General features: G+C 40.2%; 1 protein-coding gene across 1 annotated transcript in view; it reads right to left on the bottom strand.

Moving 5' to 3' along the window:
- Positions 1-1,277: 1,277 nt before the first annotated feature.
- The window catches only part of RAB12 (RAB12, member RAS oncogene family), a 39,536-nt gene continuing 21,400 nt past the window's right edge, over positions 1,278-19,413 (bottom strand). The window contains exons 3-6 of the mRNA XM_075920964.2: positions 9,242-9,380; positions 8,595-8,684; positions 6,916-7,020; positions 1,278-3,354 (exon numbers count right to left, since the gene is read on the bottom strand). Of these exons, the coding sequence (XP_075777079.1) occupies positions 3,241-3,354; positions 6,916-7,020; positions 8,595-8,684; positions 9,242-9,380 (448 nt within the window). The 3' untranslated portion in view covers positions 1,278-3,240. The remainder of the gene's footprint in view (positions 3,355-6,915; positions 7,021-8,594; positions 8,685-9,241; positions 9,381-19,413) is intronic.

The following is a 19,413-nucleotide window of genomic DNA, read 5'->3' as shown; positions in this document are numbered from 1 at the left end:
GAGTCTGTGGATGCAGAATTGTGCATCACTCTGTTGTCCCACAGGAAATTTTTTTTAATACATACTCAGAGAGATAAGCCACAAGCTAAGTACCATCTAGGAGGCAACTAACTGGAAGTCCATGAAATGTTGTGTTTATCTTAGAACATGCTTTACAGTTTAGTTATCACAGAAATGAGATTTACAATGCTTTTAGGAAGTAGTGTTTGATTCAGTCTGAAAGCCGAACATGCTGGGCAAAATCCTAGGTCCACTGAAGTCAGTGGCAAAATACCCATTTATTTCAATAGACCCAGGATTAACCCCATTACTGAAAGAGGTCAAAGGGCCACAATTATTTTGAAGCAGATTCTCTGCAGTGTTCTACTCTTTTTTGGCACTCATGGGTGAGTTTCTGCTGCCTTTGCAGGAGTCTATTCGCCCAGCATAGGGGAATCCCTAGTTGCCAAAGGAGCTAGTATAATTAACTGTCTCCTTTGCCTGCCTCCCTCCCGCATCACCTACTGCAAAGACTAGACTGGGGAGGCGAGGTGTCTGAGCGAAGCAGAAATAACAACATGTTCTATGACCCCAGTTATCAAGGCTGGTGCTGAGTTCCTTGAGCAATGACTCAGCTGATGCAAATTAAAGCTGGTCTAGCCAGAGAGAGGTCTGAAGGAGAAAATTAGGGATGTTTAGCTGGTTCCTGGCTTCTCTTCCCTATTTCCTACTTGGGATACCCAGGTAGTTGTGTAAGAGAGGGGAGCAGTACTTTCTTAGTTGCTCTCAGCTAGGCTTAGGCAGAAACAATTAAGCGTCCATCAATTTTATTCTCCCTCCTCTCCAATGCAACAGCCAGCCAGAGGATTGACTGAGTAGAGCCCAGCACAGATACAAAATTTTGTATCAGCATCTGTAGCCACAACATTGAGCTGCGGTTATCTGCATCTGCGGATATAAAGCGGATAGCCGTGGATTTGTAGAGCTGTACTACTGAGCATCTAGAGCAGGGAAGGGACAGCAGCTGCTCAGAAGGCTGCTGACTCACAGAAGTGTTCCTAAAGCTGCAGAGGAAATGGAAGGAGGCAGTTTCCTTTTTGTCCTCTGTGTAATAATTGGGTTAATGCAAACCGTTTAAAAATCACCGTCAAAAGATCAGGAAACATTTTCAACTAATAAATACAAATTCTTATTACAGTTACCGTCAATTGTCATAATTGGGAAAGCCCTATATTCAAATGTCTCCATAACGTAAGAAACAATAGCAAGTAATTACAAGATAAAAAAGCTTATCTAAGTTAGTTTTCTTAATTTTTATTAAATTCAAAAAACTGCAGAAAAATTCACAACAAATTTCTAAATACAGGTAAAAACAAGTCAGTTGAAATAATTGTCGTCAAGTTAAAACTTCTTTTTCCTTCTTTGCTATTGCCCACAGTACCATCAGAAATCCTACAAATGTTATAGAAAATGGTGGATTTCATCTGTCAGTATTGAAACAAACCACAAGTTCACTATGTAATACCAGCTACCTGTTTAGGCAAAGGTTGCTGAAGATGCAAGTACAATTTTCAACCAGGCTTCCTTAGTTTGTTAGTTGAAGCTGTATGTTACAAAGATGCATTTCTGACACAGTATTGTGTGCAGAATGGAATATCTTATTCAGCAGCTCTAAGATCCAATGGGCAATGTACAAATTACCATCAATTATTCTGAATGCTTTTTTCCTTTCACAGAGCTCATGAGAAACTGGCATACATTATTTTGTCTGTGTAAATGTTCAAGGTGGAATAATGGCAAAAATCGTAAGATATTTCAGATATCAGAAAATAAAGTAGTGATAAGCTATCTTTTGCAAAAAAAAAAAAAAAAAAAAAAAAACTGCTTTATGTGTGTGTCCCCATGGGTCATAAATAATTTTGCTACTGCCTGCCAGGATATCATGAAAAGCAGTCACGTGCCATTACAGGATATCAATTTGGCTAGTCATTCCAATAGTGCAGTATTCAAGACAAGCTATTAATGTTTTGCCTGTCTTGAAAAATAAAATGTCAATGATGAGAATCGGACCTTTATAAAGGATTTTTTTTAAAAGTTCAATATCACTGCTTTTTTTCCTTTTGTACACTATCACATATATTAGCCATTTTAATAACAGGTGCAGCTCCACTGTCATTCATAAATACAAAATTTTATTTGCTTTTCATTAGTTTAGAAAGACCACAATGCTTTTCAATACCACAACATTCAGGACACGCCAAGTTATTCGAATATGTAACTACTGATTTACCACAGCTAAACTAAACAGTGCATTTTAATAAAAGATATACCAAAGATATAGTTCACAAATTCATTATCAGACAAAAATCCAACACAGTATATGCTTGACGGGAATAATTTCCACCATTAGGGGGGAAAAATTCATAATGTCTTCCCCACCCACCCAGATGTTCAGACAAATACATATATATATATTCATTCCCCCAACACAGGAAAATGTATTAAATTCCTTTTAAAAAGAATATGTCTAGGACAACAGCATTGCTTTCCATATCATCTTTTTTAGAATTCAAAATACATCTCCATTTTTACTTAGTCAATAATTCTTACAATGTAGCTTATGTTTAAGCAGAAAATTAACTGTGTGAATTGACACTGCACCCTTAGAATTGCACCAAATGTGATGTCTTAACACATGAAGTAATGGCCTACTATTCAACATAATAAATAATAAAACAGACCACTAGAAATTACTGGTAGCTTTGCTGTAGATCTAGTCAACAGAAGATGCTACAGCTCCACCTGACTCCCTAAAAAAAATCTTCTGAATATATTAAAGGCAACAACACAGGTTATGGAAGCTTTGTACATAAATTTTTGCTTAAAAAAAAAATCTTTAAAATAGATAGCAAAGCACCATATACTTATCTTCATACAAGAAGAGCTTCTGCTTGCCTGTTTATAATAACAAGTATAGATTTAATTTCTTCTCCTTGACTGGGAGTGTAGTGTGGCAGTTCCCTTTATACTGTACAATATTTATAACACTACAGCAATAAATGAAATATGCTATTTTTGGGAAAAGGGGAAATATTTAACTGTTGTAACTGAATCCTACACAGGATTGTATATTTGCATATTTACAATTTAGTGTGTAGCTTTGACTTGGGGAAAAAAGTGCAACATGAAACTGCCAAATGATTGTAGTGCAGAGTAGTACAGACACTTTCTTCTCTCTTCCAGTCTGTAGGAAACAACAAGTCAACAGCAACGGACATGTGGTCTTGGCGGAGGCAGTTCAGGTGGGATTTCTGGCTCTGGTTGCAAGGATAATATACTGTTGGACAACTCATTCCTCATAATATCCAGAGGCATCTTAAAAAACAAACAAACACCAAGTCTATAAATGATTACCTTCAGTGAACTCTTTATTAGTTCATTTCAACTAAAAAGCTCAGCTAAAATATTAGCATAAGGACGCCAACACCAAAAAATAGCAGTAGAAAAAGTTACAAAGCAGTGTTAAAAACAGTCTCACTTACTTACTTACTGTGTTAACAGGCAGAAGCACAGAATAATTTATATATTATGAAGGAAATGCACTTAATTTGGGGTGAAGTTTCCATGTGGCCACTTTGTCACTAATAGAGAATGTATTTAAAAGTTTTTAATATTCCAGAAGCTTTATCCATGTGAAGCAGTGTGCAATTTATTAAACATAATGCTAAAAGAACAACTCAAATATGTGGAACTTCTAATTTTGCCTCAAATTCAGGTGGCCTTGGGCAAATAATTTAGTCTCCCTGTTTCCATATCTGTAAAATGGAGATATTTGCCTACATCTCAGGGTAAGGATTAATTTTTCTATAGCTCTTTCAGAAGTGGTAAACAATACTGCAGGCCACCTGTAAGGAAGTGTGCATGACAGACTGCATGGATAAATATTCAAGATCACAAATAATTCTGTCATTTAAAGAGATACACTAAAAACAGATATATATAAAACAAAGTTGTTGCCTGCTAGTGTTAATGTAGTGGCTCAGTCTTTTAATAATCGTTGAATACAAATGAGGCTCTCTCTTACAGAGAAAGACTAAATGCTTGCATTGTTTTACAGCACCTGAAACTTTCTGTCAAGGTAACCATAATTTTTACAATACAGCTTCCAGTGATTTACTCTGATACTACCAATGCTCATTTATATAACACTGCTCAGCTAGGATTGCACGGCCCTATATAAACATAGGTAGCTGTTATAGCCATTGTACAGACAGGCAAAGGCACCAAAAGGTTAAAAGACTCATCCTATCAATAATGCAAAGTTAGCAGTGAACAGAAGACAGGGGCTCTCTATTCCCCTGGCCTCTATTCAGGGGCTCCTCTATTGGCCCGTGGACCACCTGACTCAATGCAAATCTTTCCGCAGACCACCAGTTCCTAGTGAAATCTCACCATTAATTACATAATTACACCTGAGCCATATCGCTAGTGCTGCAGCTAGAGGAATGGTTTAATTTAAATTATTAAACAGATTAAGCATTTTAACTTTGTGTTAGTTTATCAAAACTTCATTTTAAATAAAGTAAAATATTAACTTATGTCCAACAGAAAAGGTTTCAATGTTTTCTTTATTTATGGCAGGGGTGGGGAATCTTTTATTGGTCAGAGGCCACTGATCCACACACACACAAAAAAAAAAATCAGTTGGGGATCACACAAGGGAGAAGTAAAAAAACTCCTCCAAAAAAACCCCAGCCTTCCCTGATGTGGCCCCCCAACTGTGACACCCCATTCCTCTGGCACTCCAGCCCGACTGGGCGAAGGGAAAGGACAGGGAGGACTGAGGTTCAGGGCTTCCTATAGGTCAGATTAACTTTTCTTGGGTTCTGGAGTTAGTGGATTTTGTGGACCGCCTTAGGCTCTGGCGTGGGGGCAAAAACAAGGGATTCAGTGTGCGGGATAGGGCTGCCAGCAAGTGGGAAAAGGATGGGGGTGCAGAATCTAGGCAAGAGGTAGGGTGCAGAAGCAAGCTGTCTGGTCAGGGGGAGGAAGCAAGAGCAAGGGTGGGTGCAGTATATAGCCAAGAAGGAGGTGCAGGAGGGGGCTTAGGGTACAGCATCTGGCTAACAGGGAAGGGGGGTGCAGGAGCAGGCTCGGGGGAGGGTGTCTGGCCAAAAGGGAGTGTGCAGGAGCAAGGGAGGGTGCAGAGTGTGGTGAGGAAGGAGGGTGCATGAGCAGACTGGCGGAAAGGTACAGGAGCAAGGGAAGGTGTAGAAGTAAGCTGGGGGTGCAAGGTCTTGGCAAGGCGGAGGAAGGTGAGTGAGGGGGATTGCAGTGTAGGGGTCTGGGCATGAGGTGGGATACTCTTCTGGCTTCACACTCCCATTGGCCTGTGGTTTGTAGAGAGCTGCTCTCCTGTAAGGCTGTGCTACTGGTAGTAGGAATTGTCCCATAATATATTGCTACCAGAAGTAGCACAATCCTACAGGATATGGTTTCTAAACAGAAAACCAAATGTTTAGAATTGCTACCCATTTCAGTGCTGGTGGGCTCCTCTGTTGTCCTTTGCACTGCTTTTTGCTTATGGCAACTCAAATGGTACCTTGTCAGCACAGGAAATCTTGAGATTCCAGAATTTTTCATGGTGGGACAGAGCAAGCCAGGGAGTGGGGTGCATTGGGCACAATGCAATTCAGAAGCATTCCTTGGTTTACACCAGCTCTTTGGTGAGGGATGAAGGTGGGGGACAGAGTCCCCTAGTAACCCCACTCCTTCTGGATGCACCCCCCAACCTCCCGGGGAGACAGGCAGCCCACTCCCCTAGCTTCTGGGGCAGTCCCGCTCTGCACAGCTGCCCTACTGAGTGGCCCTCCCCGTCTCGGAAACAAAGCTGCTTGCACCGCTGAGCAGAAGTCAGGATGGACAGGTCCCACGGGGGAAGGCCTTCAGGCTCCTCTAGATGTTTCCCCAGCCCTGTGACTTCCAGGGCTTTGCAGCAGCTGGCGTGGCTCCTTCCCCGGGCAGTGGAGCCCATGGGCAGATGCCAGCTGCTGGAAAGCCCTAGAAGCAGCAGGGCTGGGGAAACATACAGAGGAGCCTGAAGGCCTTTGCCCCATAGGAAGGCGGTGGAGCCCATGGGCAGATGCCATGGCACTGGGCGGGGAGACAGATGCTGATCTCCAGTCTAGCAGAGACGGCTTTCTGCAAGTGGGGCTGGATGCTGGGCTACGGCAGTGCAGTACACAGGCTGCTGCTTCCCCACTGGGTGCTGCCAAAACGGCCGCCCAGGTAGCACGGGACAATGGCAGCCATGGGGAAAGCCTTGCTGCCATTCCCCGAGCGGGGTGTGTGGGAGCTTGGCCCTCACTCCTCTCCCACACAGCGGGGAGGCAGTGCAGGCTCCCCGCCTCATGGGGGAAAACGGGGGGCTGAGCTCGAGCCACAAACCATGTGGGAGATAGCTGCAGACCGCCCTTTGAGAACCACTGCTCTAGACTCTGGCCCATGCTATAGACAACTCTGTTCTGTGTATATCAGGGCTGCTTCTCTCTCTTGCTAGTTGAGATGCTGTGTACCCAGGTATGTGTGTTCCATAGCCCTTTGTAGCTCTTATCTCTCATTTCAATGTAAGGATGAGCATATCTTTCTGCTTTGCCCTAAGGTAGTTTCCCAAATAAGTCCCAATTAACGTATGGCAATAAATGGAAATAGTCAGCTATTGAACTCTGGTCTAAAATGAAGTTACTGTCTAAAGTACACACAAAAATTTCAACTGCAGTGCAGTGTGCAGCTATAGTTGAAGGTTAGCAGATGGTCAAGTGACATCTTGACCCCCTTCAAGTGAAGTAAAAATTTTACTTGCCCTGTGTGCGCTGAACAAATACTGGTACCAGAAGTAGTTAAATATAGTCCCAATCTCTACTGTTCATGTTTTACCTTTTTCAGGATGTCATCTACAAGTTTCAGAAATATTTCATCCACATTAAAATTATCCTTGGCACTTGCTTCACAAAACCGCATCCCAGTTATTTGCTGGGCAAACTGATGGGGAAAAAAAAAAGTAACTACATGAAGCTGGATTTATTTTAAGAGATGAAAAGAAAAACTACTTGACAAAATATGAGCAAAACTTTATCTAGTACATATTAGATACATGAGTCAACTTCAGTTCTGCAAGTAAATTTTTCTCTTTACATTTAAGTTGTCTTTTAACACGTTCTTTTAATTAGTCTACCATGTTAAGATGAAATCAAGAAATAACGGGAAAACAAATCATGTATTTAATAGGGCTGTCAAGTGATTAAAAATTTTAATCGTGATTAATCACGTGCAACTCCCCTTTGAAACGCTGCAGCAGCGCTTCCAAGGGGCAGCACAAGGCAGAGCCCAGGGTCAGCTGGAGTCCCCATGCTCGTGCTGCCCCTTTGAAGTGCCAGAGCAGGCACTTCAAAAAGGCAGTGCAGCATTAACGCCTGCTAATTTTTTTCATGCATTAATCCTGTCCTGCGTTAATCGCAGGCATTAACACAGGTCAACTGACAGCCCCAGTATTTAACAAAAAGATAAATGTTAGCTCAACTATGAAACCAGACATATGTGCTAAATACACAGATCAGTTCATACATTTATGTTTGTTTTGCTGTATTTCTTTTCCTTTGCTTTTAGATAAAGTTGATGCTCCTGAAAATGAGTAAATAGCGGCACTAAAAATGTCAGGCATAATGCAAGCACATATACGCTGTGGAAGGAGCTTGCCAGTAAAAACCCCAGGGCTGCAGTTCCATCTCATTCCACAAAGGATTTCAAAACTGAGGGAATTTGTTCTGAATTGGAATGAAATAAAATTTTGAAACAGCAAAATTCTCTGAAGTGGAATACCTGTCACCACTCAGCTCTAAATAATTCAAAAAGAAAATGGCAAAGCAATCAGGGACTCCATGCCTTGGAACACCATGCCTTGGAACACCATGCCTACTCCACTCTTATTCTACTCCCCATCCATGCAGAAAACATATGCAACATCAAGTGAAAGCACACTAGAGCACGCATTTGCAAAATTTTAATTAGAAGATGCTCAGTAAAGAGTACCCCTTTTACTTTGTTTTTATGGAAGTTAGTGGTGAACTACAAAGACATTTTGAATATTAGTGAAAATCAGGTGAGTTCACCTATATTTCTTTGTACTGAAGAAAATGCTGTTATTTGAGTCTGGGGGAGAAATGGATCATGATCACTTTAACAGATTAGTAGGTATGTAATGATCCAGGTAAGGATCATTGTACGTGCAACACCAAGAAGAGACCTTGCTGTGGGTATTTGCTCATTGCAGGGTAATACAACTGTTACTTTTAAATGAACACCAGATTAGAAAAAGAGGTTTCTCCTTTTTACCTAACTTTTCCCCCAAATAGTATTTTTCAAGGAGCATGTAATTCTACTCAATGCTTGCATGGTTTGGATTTTCTACAATCATTAGAAATATTGCATACTTGAAAAAGATTCACCATACCCAAAACCTACAGCTGTATGATCTTCACAATTTCAATATGAACCCACAGCCACCTTTTTTCACCCTCACTAAAGGATGTTAATGATTTGATTCCTTCTGCTCTCACCTTTTCTCCCTGCTGTCGAGAAATCTCTCTGTCAACTTCACAGTCCAACTTATTTCCAACGAGTAGAAGCTCTGCATCTTCCGAGGCATACTGAATACAGAAAAATAAGGTGTTTCTAATTAACTACATCCACAAATAATATTAATACACAGTGCTGGTAAAAATAAATTGAGTCACTTATGTAACTGCACAAGTTCCATATCAAAGCTCTGTACAAACATCTCAAGGATATATACATGGTTTTCCAGTGCACGTCTAGGTGCCCAAATCTATGCACATTTCTGACTACACTGATAACAATTTTAGTTCACAGAAGTCAGCGGAAAATAGGGATGTTAAAGTGCATGTAATTAAGTAATCATATAACTGCTTGGTTACAAGCAGAATGAGATGTGACTCCCTGGCAGCCGGTTTACACAGCTACACTTTCACATCCTTAGTGGAAGACAGCCATTTTTGCATTAGAAAAAACACACAAAAATTAAATGCTTGCTAAACAAATGAATGAAAATCTATAGCAAAATAGATTAAAAATTTGTTTTTAATCTTCTAAGGTTTTATTTCAAAAGCTTACTGTAAAAATGTAATTTAATAGTGTCCCTTTCATACATACTGTATTTTCTATTTTAAGAGAAACTGGAGCCTACCTTATCTATCATTTTCATCCATTTTGGTAAATCATCAAATGTCTCCTTCTTGGTGATATCATACACCAATATGATTCCCTTGGCACTTCTGTAATAAGCTGAGGTAATGCTGTTGAATCTCTCCTGGCCTGCCGTATCCCTAAGGAGCAGCAGTAAACATTGGTGGAAGTATTTTATCAGTTCACAAAACAGACTAGTCTAGCTTGTATTTTAATTGAAAAAAAATCATGCATTCTGCAGGCATATTCCATATTTTCCGTTTCCTTCTACAAATATTAATTTCAGAAATCACCAGGTAAGCCAGGTTAACACCTACATCAGAAGAAATAAATTCTTTATCAGACCTAATTGTCCCACACTGACTTCACTGAGAAAGGCTAGGCCACCAATCAGTTTTACATGTCCTTGAGAATGGAGTTGTCCAATGAAAACAGATCAACAAATGAAAAGAAAAATCAAATATTTCCTTGAAGAGTGAACAAAAGAAAAGGATGCATGCTCATCAAGCTAACATTGTTGGACTTTGTACTATAAAAGCAGCAATGTGCACATCAATAAGATTGAAAGCATTCATATTAACCAAAAAATTAAGCCATGTTTTTTAAATCAATGCAGAAGAGAATTGCAGAAATTATTTATAAAAAGTAAGCCAGTAACATGAAGATGCATGACAGTACTAAGGTATACATATGGTCGAGTACACTGAGAGCCTGAAAGCCAAGTTTAAATTCTGAAGTGTCCACTTATTTTGAGTGTGGAGATGGTGCACATCCACTGACAGCACTACCTCATAGTCAGGATAGGGTTGGTAGGTTGTCTCCCCGTTGAAATAGTCATGTGTTTCAGCGCCCTCCCATCCCAGGGTTTCCAGTCCTCTCCTTCAGCATTGGGACTTTGGGGACTGGGTTCTTGAACAGTCAACATCTTTTCCAGATGGCCTCTCATCCTACATAATCCTCTTGAGGTGGATATGGAAGCCTGGATCAACCCTCTTCATCAGGCTTCAGTCCAGGGCCCAATGGGGGGGCAGCTTCACTTGGGGTACAACATAGTTCTGCCGCACCCTGCCTCTCCTCTAATCCCACTTCCTACACTAATCAGTGAATTAATCACTTCAATGTAATCTCTGATTTGCACTCTGAATCACCTGATTCTTCTTTGTATATTTGCAAAGATCTGTGCTATCAGATCTGGGCAATGTGCTCCTGGGCAGTACTTTCCCCTTTGAGCATCTGTCTGCTCCCTTCCACTGCCTGCTTTTAAGCTGCTCCACTCCTCTTTTTTAAAGCCCTGCCTACAGCTTGTGCAGGCATGTTTAGATGGAGCTGCCTAGGCCCTGAGCTGGTCCTTAGCCCTCTGCTTTCCAGTGTGGTGTTTGAATACCACACCACAGGGTACACAACTTGAAACACCTATGGCCTTGCTCTCAAAAGGAGGTGGGGGTAGGTGTTTGTATAGTCAAGACTCAAGGTGTTTTTCCTGCTTTGAGCCATTTTCCACCATATTACCAAAAAGCCTGCTCAGAGCAGACTGTTCATGGCAAGTTGATTAAAAAAAACCCTGAAACTTGTCTACCCCTCAACTTTCATTTTTTCTAGTGCTATTACTGGAAAGTACTTTATAAAATGCTTTAATATTTTCGAGGCTTAGATGTTTCAACAGGGATCTCCAAAAATAATTTTTAATGTTTAATACTAGAGCTGGTCAAAAACACAAACTCTTCTTGTGACAAGTTTTTAATTTAAAAAAAATGTGAATTATTTTGTAGAAAGATTCTTAGAGTCTCCATGAGAAGCTTCCAAACAATTTAAAATATGCAAATTTATAAAATGTCACTTCACTTAGAAATGTCATATGGGAAAACAACCAACATTTTCCCCTGTGAAAAATTTTAATTTTGATGAAATTATATTATCCAAGGAAAGAGAAGGTGACTTCCAGCATGAAAATCTATAAGGAACTCTATTTTAGTACTCGGGCACTGCATGACTTAATTATGATATGCCTTAAAGAACAAAGTGTTTTTGGAGTACTGCAAAGAGCCAGGCTCACAAGATCAAACTTACTGTCTGGGAGAAAGTAATTTGTATTTATCTACAGCATACTCACAGGACATACATTTGTAGAGAAAACTGCCTCTCCTCTACCCAGTCTGAATCAAAATCTCCATAGATCACACTTACAGCTAACAGGTAATTTGGCATTAATGCTGAGACAAGTCAAACCCTGGCCTTTCTTCTGCAATTGCCATGATACCAGTTATCAACTCTGCAGATAGTTTTATTTTTCACAATTCTTGGTATAGCCTCTGAAGTTGAGGCTTTAGTGGACAGTCATCTGCATCATGAAACTGATATCTTATGATGACCAGTATTTTGTAGCTGGAGAATGGTACTATAAATATATAACAGTGAGGGGGAAAAAACAATTCTGTGTTCTACCATCTCTATTTCTATCTTCTGATTAAAAAAACCCTTGAAATTTACTCACACCAAACTTTGGTACTCTGCAAGAAGCAAAAACATATTTCCTGTTTAGTTCCAGTGCTACATGAGACTACCTCTATATATCTAATTAGCTGCTTTCTTTTCACTGATGAGGCATTTTAATGAAAGCAATGCAAATGCTCTACATTCTACAGCTGAAATTACATACAAATATTATTCATCACTATAGCAGTTTATTTTCTCTTCACTTATCTTATTACCAGGGTAAAAATTATTTTTCACAAAGTCCCTGTGATATTTCAATATGGGAAACTTTAAAATGCCAATAAAGATGGTTAAATGTCCACATATGGAATACACTGTCTTGATGCTTATGAAGAGATTTCTTCAAATGACTTGTGTAGAATTGCATCTGTCATGGAAATCCCTTTAATTCCATCACTTTGAACGCCAAACATGATAGAGGTGGGAGGGCAGGAATGCAACAGAGAAATATTATTTTTACTATAACTGGTTAGAGCTGGTGGCTGATAATAACTGGCAAAAGATAACATTTCCTGTTCTGTTAAGATATGGTGTTTGTGGTAGAACACTCTCCTGCTAGTTTTGAGTGGTTCTAAAAATCCAATTTTTTTTTTAAAATCATAGCTTGTAGAACAACTACACTGAATCACTTAAACCAAATAGTTGCGTGTTCTCTCTCTTCTAGTCATCTCAAAAGGTATTTTCTCCCTTAACTGAACATGGAGCACCTGCTCCATCAATCCTTTAATTCTATACACTCAAGAGTTAGATAAAAGGTGATCCAGGAGAACCGTATAAATATATCAGTTCTTGGTCCTGCCATGAGGGCAGGAGACTGGACTTGATGATGTCTCAAGGGCCCTTCCAGTTCTAGTATTCTATGATTCGCCAAAAACACACACACACAAAACCTTCAAGCTCCAAGGAACTAAAATGATGGCAAGAGGAAAGAGGTTAACTAATAAAACTAGGCCCTCAGAAACCATTATTCTAATAATTAGCACAATGATGAAAAACAAACACAATTCTGTGCCAAAGCCCAGAATCAAGAAGGTAAATACACACATCTATCTTTAAGCACATAAATAAAACTACATGTTTAAAGTTAGGCATGTAAGTAAGTCCCTTGCTGAATCAGGCTTACAAAAAAAAAAAACCCCAATAGTGGCATTTAATTATTTGTTGAATTTTGGTCTATTTCAGTAATTGTATCTTGAATTAGCAAGAATTCATGTGCCAACATTGGATGCCAACATTTCAAAATCAACAAAGGTGAAAGAAATTAACTATGTCCATTTTATTAATTTTACAGGGAATTTACAGAGAAATAATTCTAGTTTCAAGTATAGCAAAAGTAGAATACTTTTAACATATCCATAAGTACTGTGTTTCTAAAGCATTCTGCAAAATAATTCTTTCATCCTTTCCTTTAGTGTTCACTTTCCTAGTCAAGATCAGGGACTACTGAACTCACTGACTATTTAATAAGCTAAAGATATAATAATTTGAGTACAAAGAAGGGGAAGTTACACCCCATCATTTAATTCGGGGTGTTTCTGAAGTATTGGCACGAGCCCATTCACATGCAGGAAAAACATGTACTGTGGAAGAAAAACACAATTAAGATAAATAAGATTATATGCAAGTTATGGAGTTAGATAAGTGAAATCTAGGTTTCCACAAGTGTGATGGATTTCTGCAGTTCCCTTGATGAAAAAAATCTAAGTTCTTTATTAAATTATATTATGTATTATATGTTATTAAATCCCTTACTAAAATTGAGATTTTATAAAAATACTCAAGATGCAATAAGTTTAGAAGATTGCCTCCTACCTATAAAGTCCAGAGGAAATTCTAAAATTCTGAAAGATCCCAAATGCCAGCTGGTGATATTATACTTAACACGAGAAAATGATTTATCAGGATACTCTGTATACCTAAAATTTCAGGGTATACAAAGTCTGCAAGCACGATAAAAAAAACCTAGAATGTTTCATTTATCATGAATAGCCATAAAGATACATTTATGAGTCAGTTATGATGTGTTGGAACAATTCAGTTTTGTTTTGCTGTTCTCATCCATATTATATTCCAATCAGAAAGGGAACTAACATATGGCAAAATAAATAAGCTATTTATTATTTTAGTCTGAAGGACCATCAAACCATCCATGGGCAGTGGCAATAAGCCATTAACATGATAAATTCCCAATTCCTAACATTACTTATTTATTAATATTATGCAATATAATAAACAACAATTGCTAGATCTCAGTTACAATATCTTAAAATTCCAAAACAGATTAAGTCTAGAGTTCAGTTATTGAAGCTAAACCAAAGTCCAAACTGCCATATATTTATAGTCTCTTGTGATAAGCTTGAATGTGGGCTGCAGGTTTTCACATAACAAAGTAGTCTTGAATTAAGCTTAGTTTGTTGAACATCCTGAGGCATTCTGGATGTCAAATATTACTTTTACATCTATGATACTTATATATTTAGCACAGATTGCTATTGCAAACAGCTAAGTAAATTATTTGTTGTCCCTATTTTATATTTTTAAGGAATTTACTTGCTGTACTTTCCAATGTTATGTTTTGTCTACATAATGCTACTTCTTCACTTCCAACTGCTCATCCAAAACTAAGAAGTTGTGTGAATGGGAAACATGTTTTTATTTCTTTTCCAACATGCAATCACAAACATGTATTGTAAGATTATTCCTTAACTGATTTTTCAAATAAAGAATCCACCAATCCACATTGTCTTTCTGCTTAATGACATAAAAATGAGGGACACAATGAAAATGAGATATCATACAAGAGAAAATTTAAAACATAAAACCAATCTCCAAATGCTGTTAAGATTCTGATTTCTTTCCCTTATATATTCCTTACTGTAACACACACAATGATTTAAAAGTGTAAATCAGTTTGTGTTAGGAAAAGCCTGAAAGTCTTAATTTAGATGTAATGGTCAGACAACTGTTTTTTGTTTTAATACAAATGCACTCCATGTACAGTAAACTTCCGATAATCCGGCACCTTTAGGACCCAGGGGGTGCTGGATTATCAGATATGCCGGACTATTGGAAAGGGGGGTTATAAGGGGTCTGGGGTGGGGTGGGGGAGAATGGGGGTGCGGCGCTGCAGGACCAACCCGGCAGCACCCCAGCTGCTCTGCCCCGGGCTTCCCCGAGTCAGCCGCAGGTCAGTTTCTGCCGGGTTGGTCCCGCAGCGCTGAAGGGCAGCGTTACAGGACCAACCCAGCAGCACCCCAGCTGCTCTGCCCCAGGCGTCCCCAAGTCAGCCGCTGCAGAAACTGACCTGTGGCTGACTCGGGGAAGCCCGGGGCAGAGCAGCTCCAATTATCCGGCTGCCTGGAGCACTTCCGGGTTCCAGGTGGTGCCAGACTAGCAGGAGTGCCGGACCACTGGATGCCGGACAACTGGAGTTTTACTGTACATGACAAACATATGAAAATGTTTGTCTTTTTGAGTTGAAGCCAAGTTAAATTTTTTTGGAATGGTGGTAAAGGATGGTAATGGAAGAAGGAAGCAATTTAAACCAAAGTAAAAATGGGCTTCAGAATCCTTCTTTTGGGTGATGAAAAAGAAAAATCTTTAGCTAGAGAAAATTTTTGAAGGGGGGTTATTGGATTTGTATGAAAACAAAGAAAACTTTCTTTTTTTCCAAGGGTATGTCTACACAGCAAAGTAATTTTGGAATAATGGCCGTTATTCCAAAATAGCTATGCGAGCGTCTACACAGCCATTCCATTATTTCAAAATAACAAGCGTCTTATTCCGAAATCTGTAAAGCTCATTCTATGAAGAATAATGCCTATTCTGAAATAGCTATTTTGAAATAAGGTGTGTGTAGACGCTCCACTGCTGGTATTTCAAAATAGCACCTCACCTTCCTCTACAGCGCCTCCTGGGGCTCTAAATCGAGATAGCACATCCACATTAAATTTGAGGCTTCCTTGTAGTGTAGACATGCTATTTTGAAATAAGCTATTTCAGAATAACTATCCTGGAATAGCTTGTTTCAAAATTGATGTGCAGTGCAGAGGTAGCCCAAAGGAGCATCTCCTTCCCCCAAAACCCAGAATAGGCAGAAAAGTTTTAATTATGATACATCATAGTATGCTAATTTTCAGAACTACTAAACTCTGAGAGCAGCATTTTGAAGTATTTTCAGCACATGGTTTCACTATAGGGTTGTCCATAAGTTTTTTGATGACAGTTTTCCAGTCAAAAGAGACTGATTTAACAGAATCAACACAGATTGCATCAATTCAATCAAAAACTTATGGAATCTAATCTGTTGGAAAACTGCTTGGTTTTTTTCCAGTTCGCTCACTCACCTACCTGGCTTGACAGCTGCCTAAATACCCTGTTTTTCACCTAGCCAGCTTTCAGGCTTTCCAGCTTCTTGGGCTGCCTAGAAACCAGCTTGCCTGGTACCTAGGCAGCCAGAGACTCTTCGCCAACATGGACAGCCAGAAATCTGAAAAATTAGGTCATTGAACTATATTACTTTACATGTCACTCAATTTTTTTTTAAAATCCTTTTAAAATAGACACACGCAACCATAAATATTTTCATGGGAAGGAATTTCTGATTTTCATCTTCCAGCCAGTCCTGTTTCTCTATTTTACACATCCACTTGCTGAAGCCAATACTTATGGTCAAGATAAGGAATATGAAATGGCAGGTTACAAAGTGTTTAATAATGATATCTTACCTGGGCTTTGTGGAAAGAGAGAAAAAAATATTTAAATTTACATCTGGGATGAAAGAACTATATGGTGTGGCACATGTGGATGTACAGATAGGTGTTATGGATAAAACTATGCAAATCAAAAGTTAAACTATATCAAGAAAAGTTTCTTAAATTTAGATTGCGAGTTCTTCAAGGTGGGGATCTTGCTGTGTTTGTGCATGGGACCCTGATTGAGTGTTTCATGCCTTCAGCCCCCAACATCTTAGCCTCTGGACTTGCCTTCCGAGAGAAGTGACGAAAGCCCTACAGATCCAATGGAACTGGTAGCCTGATCCTTTCTATAACAAGACCCCATTTTCAGTTGCTTATAATTTTGCCAAAGCAACCACCTGGGATAATATTTTCTATACTGGGTATCTGCCCAGGTTGAACTTTTTCAGTTACGTTTCAGCTAATATGAGTCAAATACTGGGTTGAACCATTGGGTTGGGTGGAAATGTTAAAAAAATTCATACAGCTATTTCAGTGTTTCTCAAAGTGGTCCACGAAACCAACTCCCCTGGGCTGCAAATGGAAAAACGGAGTCAATAGAAACCACGAGGCTCTACGGCCACGGTACCAGTAAGTAAACAAACCAGTGCTGCCAGTTAACAGGTTTCTCTGAAGTAGTTTCGCAGACCACTTTGAGAAACACTGAGCTAATTAACTGATGAACTCCAGTGTCAACTGCAGCAGAAAAATTAAATGTTGCTGATTTGGTGAAAACCTGCCCAAATCTGACAAGTTAGTCTGCAAATGCTTAGTAGAAACATGTAGAATTTGACAACTAAATTCCCAGAAGGTTTCATTTGCACTGGGCATGCTCCATCTCCTCACAGCATTTGTGCACTGACTGGATTACACATAACACTGGATAAACTGAGTGTGTTGCAGTGCAGGATTGCAAGAACAGAGCCGTATTTGCCCTGTAACTGCTCCTTTTAAGGGGGGCCACTACAGTTTCAGGCACCAGAAATGAAAGCAGGGAGATATTCTTCTGCACTCTGCTCATGCCTAGAAAGGAAGAAAAGAAGAGGAGGAGGATACAGTTTGAGTGGGATGCAGGAAGTGAGGAAAACAGACAAAACTCCTCAGTCTTCACATTTTTCAGCTATCAGCAAATCGCTCTGAAACCCACTGGCAAAGGGTGTATGTCTGCCTCTAATGCCTGATCCACATTCAACCTAATACTGCTACAAGTGACTCCATACAGCCAAGTGGCAGAGGGCTATGCAGTAGATCTGAAGATCTGAATCCAGTGAGAACCTAAGTTAGAGGTCAACATGATTCCACATGATGAAACTTTTATTTTTCTATTTTTTTAAATGTAGAAAATTATATTTAAAACCTCTATGCTAAAAGAACATGAAGATTGCAAAGCCAAACATTCAAAATTAAGGTGGCTTGTATTTTGAAGAGAAATTTATTAAAACTTGTGAAGCACTTAGGATATGTCTACCCTGCACAGCTACCCCGTGTCTACACAAGCTGCCCATTATTTCAAAATATTTTTTGAAATAACAAGCATGCTATTTCGCCATCCCGGTAAACCTCGTTGCCTGTGGGCTAAGGAATGGCTCAAAATAGCACGTTATTTCAAAATTTGTGTAGATGCATCAAATTTCAAAATAAGCTATTTCAAAACAGATTTCAAATAAGCATAGCATTGCGTATCTTATTTCAAGTTTAGAGTGCTGTGTAGACACACCTTGAGAGGGCCACAGAAACCCCCAAAATAAAATTAATAATTCTTTACTCAGTTTGGAAGCAGTGCATTAACAAAGCCTGTGGCCGTGCACAATACAAGGAAGATAGGCAATGTATGGGGGGCATTAGGGATGTAAGTGAGCAGCTGACTACTCATCTAGCCTAGCTTATTGGGTAGTTGAATTGACTAAGTCGCTCTCCCCATCCCCCGCTTTGCTGCCTCTGATACAGAGGCAGGAAGGGAGAGGAACAGGCGCCAACGCTGGGGGAAGCCAGCTTAAAAGCTGGTTCCCCCAAGCACCATCTCTGCGATGCCGCTTCCTCTCCCCCGCACTGAGGCCTCTACCCTGTTCATGGTGATCTGGGCTGGCCGCGGGCAGAGGCTGCTCCAGCAGCAGCTCCTGTTCGCAGTCAGCCCCCATGAATAGAGGCTGCTCTAGCAACAGCCCCTGTTTGTGGCGGCCTGGGCTGGCTGTGAGCAGAGGCTGCTCAGCAGCAGCTCCTGTCCACAGGGGGTTTCAACTCCCCACCAGGACCCCTTGCAGACAGGGGCTGCGGACCTGGTGCGAGCTGGGAACGACCAATCCCACCTCAGTCAGATCCAGGACTGCTGCGGCTCTGCATTTTAAAACGTAGTAAGAGCCAGGTGGCTCATACTACATTTAAATTGCAGAGCCATGGCGGACCCAGCTTGCGCCACTCTGGGACTCCACCCACTGTGGCTCCGCAGTTTTAATGTAATAGTAACTAGCTGCCTGCACGCCCAGCTCCTACCACATTTAAACTGCAGAGCCACAGCGGAGGTAGGTTCTGGACCTGCGTGAGCCAGGACAGAGTGCCTTCTCTTATTGACTAATCATGTAGTCAGTAAAAATTTTATCAACATCAGTGGTCCCCAACCGTTTTGGGTAGCCATGGCGCCCATGGGTACCACATTAGGGACCCCTGGACTACATGATTAGTTAATTACCCGCCTCTTAACATCCTTAGAAGGCATGCAAGGTCACATGCCCTCCCCTCAGATTTCTGCCTTCCATTGAACAATAACTAAATGTTTCAAGGGAGACCCATTCAGAGAGGTCCTTGCAGACTTTTCCCCATAGGGCAAAGCCTTGGGCTGCCTCTTGCCAGGCGGCACAGCAAGAGGAGGCAGCAGCTTCCCCTCATCATGCAGTGCCTCCTAGAGGGTTGAAGTTGCAGGAGAGCTAGATGTGGACTAAGACTCTCC

This window comes from Pelodiscus sinensis, chromosome 2 (assembly GCF_052426305.1).
Source record: "Pelodiscus sinensis isolate ZL-2025 chromosome 2, ASM5242630v1, whole genome shotgun sequence".
Classification (NCBI taxonomy): domain Eukaryota; kingdom Metazoa; phylum Chordata; order Testudines; family Trionychidae; genus Pelodiscus; species Pelodiscus sinensis.
This window is presented reverse-complemented; position numbering and strand designations above follow the sequence as displayed.